The following is a 6,000-nucleotide window of genomic DNA, read 5'->3' as shown; positions in this document are numbered from 1 at the left end:
GTTTGTTTGCTTCTCTTGGATTGGATATATACTTGAGGAAAAAGGTGGAATGTCTATAATCTATATGAAGTGAGAATCTCTCCATATCAAGTAATTTTTGGATTTACGCTCTTACTGAAGAATAAATTCCTGTGGAGTCATATACATATTCTCAGGATGCAGCCAAAAACTTGTTCCACGACAAATCAGAAGCCAATATTCCTTTATGTCAAAACTTGTTAGCACTGCAATGTATCCTCATCAGGATATAGCCACCAATCCCACCATTTTTGTCATACATAGAATGATTGCTAGAAAAATTTCAAGGGAAACTGGGCAAGGTTTGTCGGTTTGACAGTTGTGTCTTCATTCCTCATCAAGTTGTTATTAAAGGTTATTTGGGTGCTTCAATTGAATAGTTTTCAATATTATTCTATAGAAATGTTGGATTAAGAAATTATAAGGATAAACTTAATTTAATGAACTCAAATGGGTTTTGTCTGATAAAATAAAAAGGTGAGCTATCATATATTACATCAAATGTCTTGCCAAATAATGTTCAATTTCGGTTAGATCATAATATCAAGCACTCTTAACTAATGAATATGTCTTGTCAACTAATGTTAAAAAAATTTGAATGCTGTGTCTAATTTATTTCCCAATAATAAATCAACTCTTCTAAAATTACAAGAGCAAAAGAAATTAAGAACTTGTGGAAGAGCTACGAGACTCTTCCTATAACGTTTGTTTGGACCATGCATAGGCATTGAGATGACAAATATTTATATTCAAGTAAAAATATTAAATAGAAAATAATAAATAAATCCATACAAGCTTCATCTTTACCATATCCAAATTACTTAAATCAAATTTAACTCATTATTAACATCATTTTCATGTTCAGAAAAGAAAAAAATCTTTTCTACAAGGCACAACTTTTCACCACGAGACAAACCCTTGAGGCTTGAGGTAAGGTGATGGATAAGTAAAAATCTCCCTGAAGGTTGACTTCAAGTCTTCAACATTCATATCCCTGGACCACAATTTACTTTTATTGCAACTAATATCAGTAAGAAATACAAAAACAAATAACTGTTACAAAAGGAAACCACAAATGCAAGGGTCAATTAACATTAATCATAGTAGTTCATCCCCTGTAAAAAGAAATTAACTATTCTTGAACACAGCATTATAAACAACAAATCTAATATGTTCGCCACAACAACCAAAAAAACAAAACAAAACGAAATAATGAACAAACATCATCTGGACAACATGTGCCAATTATGGAGAACTACAACTACAACCATAGGACCACTCAACATGGACCCTAACATTTGAAACTCAAGCAAAAATGGCGGAAGCAAAATACTCATGGGAACACAAGGATGCCTAAAAAGTAACAAGATAAAATGTAGGGCACAATCTATCTTGAACCACAATACTTAGCAGTCAAGAGCTGGTACTGTGTCCTGTCTTAATGTAGCAGCTGCTTAAACTTACTGGTTGCAAATACTTAAGCCAACCAGCCCGGCCAGCTGCAATGTAGTGTTGTGTTGTTTGTAAATCCATCTACAATTGTTTCTAAATTTAAAATCAATTCTGCATAAAAGCTTTTGTGAATAGGTTATGGATGTCAGAATTGATTCAGAGGTAAAGTCCATTCAAACATGCTAGTAGTAAAAACTCCACTCTTTCACAAATTCCACCTACCCCGGTACCCTTTCGTTTTCCTTCTTCCCCCAGGACAAACAGAAAACTCCCCACTTAATATCTAGCAGGAGGGGCACTCTGAGTGAAAGAAAGAATCATCCCATATACATACGAATTAATCTTCAATAAAAAATTTATCCATTCAAAGATCAGATCTGTGCAATCCACATTATTGCTAATAATTGTACTCACATTGAACCTACAAAAATATGGCATTCAAAGCAGAACACAGTCAATGGAAAGGATTCATTAGTGGGTACTATAGAGAGATCATCAAGCATAGTTAAACAGAAAGATACAAGCATAGTTAAACAGAAAGATACATCATCAACTAGGCATTCTGAAAGTAACTCCTCCCTGAGTGATAATACAATATCATTATTTCAGTTACAACAGAATAATTATGTGGCAACTCTATGGAAGCTTATTGCTAAATGCTAACAAATTATCTAGGCAGCAACTCTGTCAGAAACCATCTGTTCCCACATTAAAAAGCATCAAAATAATTGCCATAAATATAAATCCCAAAAGGGTATAAGTTTAATCAGATTACGACAGTTCCTGATCATTATTTAACCAAATAATGCCAATTAGAAAAGGCCACCTGTGTTGGTTCTAATTCCTGCAAAATTGTCAAGCATGCAATATATGCATGCAAAGAATGAGATACACATTTGTATGGTACACTTCTATAAAATTATGCTGCAGCAGACTGCTTCTCTTCATAATCATCAAGATTAAGAGCATGCAGCAACTTTGGCCAAGATTCTGGGATCCCTCCTGGCAGGTCAAACTCTAAGAGCTTTCCTCTACTGCGGTAAAATTCCTCCACAGGCCGACTCTGCAATCATGTTTGAAAACAAATTATAAAACAGTCAGAAAGGGAAAGGGAAAAATCATTTCGCAAAGCAACAGGAAATTAAACAAACTTTTATTGACTTTATTCAAAGTTTACAATACCTATAATAAAGATGCAATATATACTTCAATAAAAAAAAAAGATGCAATATATACAACTTCAGATAAACAAGTAACTTCAGCACAAAGTTGCATACTTAGGATGCCTGACCCTGAATAATAATAGTAAGGGAGATTACCGTTTCATTGTATATACGAAGCCTTTCTTTGATTACTACTTCAGTGTCATCTGAGCGAGTAATGAGCTTTGACATACAGTGCTCCGGAGGAAAAAGTGGAGCCATGGTCACTCCAGGGCGCCCATTCTCGCCCTTGATGTTCAGGGAGGCAACATTGAAATTTTTTCCACACTGACTGCAAATTCTCCTACCAAGGCATTTTGCAAGCAATACTTCTTCTTGGAGCTTCAGATTGACCACCAAGTCAATGTCAGTGACCCCTTCCAATATTTCCTGAGCACAGGTAATACAAACTTTAAGCACATTTTAAATAAACTGTTGCAAGGAAAAGTAAGTATGTCATAAATTGTTTCAATTTCAGCAAATGGAGAATAAAGGGGGTTTGGGGAGGACAGAAAAGATAGCTGGGTTAGTTAGTCTCTCGAAAAATCACAGGATGAGATGACAAAAATTACAAGCACATGTTATTTAACATGAGAAGAATACTACACGAGACCTTCACTGTACCAAAGTTTGAGTTTAAATTAATCTATTGTTAGTTTCAACTATTTTTACATTATCATCCAAATATTTGCGGTCAAATACTCACGTCATTTAAAGAGTGTGACTTATTAGGTAGTTATTTGTTTGCTGCACTTTTTTTATGGCCTGGTAAGACATAATTGGGTGATTTTTTTAAGTAAAAAATATTTGAGAATGGAGCACAACAAGTTACATGGCTTAAGTAGCTTGAGTCCATCATATAAAATGAAGAGGAAATAGAAAGATACTCACTGCTTGCTTCATCGTTCGAGGGAAACCATCAAGAATAAATCCTGATTCGCCATTAGCTTCTCTAGCGGCCAGTCTCTTTGACAATAGATTTATAATAATTTCATCGGAAACCAATTTACCTTGATTTACAATTTCTGATAGCTGTAAAAGAGACAAAAAATAGAAAATCAGAGAGGTAAAAAAGATGGCATGATAGATGAAAAATATAGTATCATCTTAAAAATTAGATAAGAACTCAAGAGTCAAGTATTATAACTGTTAGTTAAAACAATGTTATCTTCAAGTCACGCTCACCAGCTGCCTTATACATTAAAAATCAGGGCACCCTATATTAAGTATTGGAATCAAATTACCATAATTATGTACTATGAAAAGCTCAAAAACACAAGAACACTACAAGTCCAATTACCAACACCTTGCACTTAAAAATGGAAAAATAGAAATGAAAAATAGAAATGAGAAGCAATCGAGACTTCACTATAAAAGAACAGAACTATGCACCACAACCGTCGTCAAACGGAAGATTATAGTATCATCAATAATTAAATTGTTTAATGAGCTGACAATCAACAAATCTTATTAAATTCAGCTACATCCTAGACAGATTATCAAGAAAAAATTAACAACCAACTATAAAAAGTCAACAAACATGCCATAAAATCAGTCCTTCAACAGTTAGAAATGGCTTTAACAACTCAGATCTATTCAGAGAAAAGTCAACAAGTTGAAGTATGAATCTCCAATCAGTGTTCTAATCATATCAACAATATGAATCTAGATGCTACTACACTCTAACAAACAGATAGATCACAAGTGACAAACTTTCGATCCCAGAGTATTACGATTCACAAAAAGCACAAATTTTTAAGACTATTTTGTATGAATTCATTGATTAACGCAGATGGGTAAGCTCAAAGTAAATCAACAACACCAAATCATACAAATAAAAATAAGGGGTGAGATTTTGACCTGGGAAGAAAGGGGGCCATTGGAGGAGAGTTCATTGCGAACGAGGTCGCCGGTGGCGATGTGAGGAACGCCGAGGAGGGTGCAGAGGCGGCTGGCGTAGGTGCCTTTGCCGACGCCGGGAGAGCCGAGGAAGACCCACTGGACATTCCTGTCCTCACGCGCGGGGTGAGAATTGGTGGAGAAGAATGCACGCGCTACGGGTGAGGAGAGGGAGGGGGTGCGTTTTACGAGGCAGGTTATGGCCGCCATTGGAATCGCAGTGAGAAACCCTCAGCCTCTGAAAGAACCCAAAAAACAATCACAAATAGAATAAGAAGAAGGTGCAGTCAGTGCCAGTTACTATACTTCTTAAATCACCATTTTTTTAATTAATGTTAAAATGTGCTGATTTGTGTCCAGTAAAAAAAATGCTATTTTTTTATTTTATTTTTAATTAATATATTTATTTGTAATTACATAACGATATTATACCAAAAAGTTGTGGGTTTAGTGTCAAGCAAGCTAAACTCGATAAGATTGAGAGCACGAGTTCAAATAACAACAATGTTCAACATGCGACGGTTGACGATCTAGAACTCGCTATTGAGGATGAGAGAGTCACCAAAACCTTCCAAATATGCTTGGATCTAGTATCCAAAGAGAGTTGTGGGGGAGTCACTAGAACCTTCCAGATCTGCTCGAATTTGGTGTTTCTTGCTCGCTCGCCGCATTCGACATGAAGGAGAAGGTCAAAGGAGGTTTTGGAGAGGCGTAGTTCGTTGGACCAGTGGTGCGGGTTTGTAGGGGTGTTGGTGATGATGGTGGTGTTGGAGAACGATATGAGGCAGTTTAGCTTCCTGAACGAGTGGTGACTGGTGAGGAACGATCAATGGGGATGCAAGCGACACCATGGTGGTGGAGGAGCAGAGGTGGTGGAGCGATGGCTTAAGACAAGGGCGAGGTTGCCGAAGACGTATGGGGGAGAGGTGGTAAGAGAAAAGGAGAATGATGGAAATGAAAAGAAAAAAAAAAGGATGATTTTATAATTTAAGTGAGAAATAATGACTATACCATCGTGGTTTATTTTGTAAAGAACTCAAAGTAGGGGCAACCGCTTTCATGAGGCATTTTCTCTAGGAGTTGACATTTGCTTTTGCCAACCTTTTTTGAGATGGACTGTTTGAGGCTTGGAGGAGACCTTTGTGAGGACACTCCTATTTATCTACTATTATTAGTGTTTGCCATGATTTATTTTGTAATTTTATTTTTGTTTGATTTATCATTTGTGTGCAAAACTAATAATACTGTGATAGATGCTTTGGCCAAACTTTCCTTTTCGTTTAGTGAGTTTGTTTGGATCCAGGTTGACGTAGGTGCTTATGCGCCCTATTTCTTCTTGTTAATGCATTTTTGGTTCAGTTAAAAAAAACACATATAAATTATATTTTTTTAATGTAGTTCCATTGGAAAATTTGTTTGTGTCTATATT

The 6,000-nt window shown here is 35.9% G+C and overlaps 1 protein-coding gene across 1 annotated transcript; it reads right to left on the bottom strand.

The window, feature by feature from the left end:
• Positions 1-1,999: 1,999 nt before the first annotated feature.
• On the bottom strand, positions 2,000-4,857 carry LOC130730390 (adenylate kinase 1, chloroplastic). Its single transcript, XM_057582392.1, has 4 exons — positions 4,533-4,857; positions 3,564-3,704; positions 2,790-3,062; positions 2,000-2,533 (listed from the first exon to the last, which is right to left on the bottom strand). Exons 1-4 carry the CDS (start codon positions 4,779-4,781, stop codon positions 2,390-2,392), a joined length of 807 nt encoding a protein of 268 aa, XP_057438375.1. The 5' UTR covers positions 4,782-4,857; the 3' UTR covers positions 2,000-2,389.
• Between the last annotated feature and the right edge of the window lie 1,143 nt (positions 4,858-6,000).

Source organism: Lotus japonicus, chromosome 1 (genome assembly GCF_012489685.1).
Source record: "Lotus japonicus ecotype B-129 chromosome 1, LjGifu_v1.2".
In the NCBI taxonomy this organism is placed as follows: domain Eukaryota; kingdom Viridiplantae; phylum Streptophyta; class Magnoliopsida; order Fabales; family Fabaceae; genus Lotus; species Lotus japonicus.
This window is presented reverse-complemented; position numbering and strand designations above follow the sequence as displayed.

Bases quoted from the DNA above. Each gene is read 5' to 3' on its own strand.
- LOC130730390 (XM_057582392.1), bottom strand. From the start codon at position 4,781: ATGGCGGCCATAACCTGCCTCGTAAAACGCACCCCCTCCCTCTCCTCA. The intron at 3,063-3,563 runs GTGAGTATCTTT...ACCTGTGCTCAG, and splicing joins CTCGAACGATGAAGCAAGCA to GAAATATTGGAAGGGGTCAC. The intron at 2,534-2,789 runs GTAATCTCCCTT...ACATGATTGCAG, and splicing joins TTCGTATATACAATGAAACG to AGTCGGCCTGTGGAGGAATT.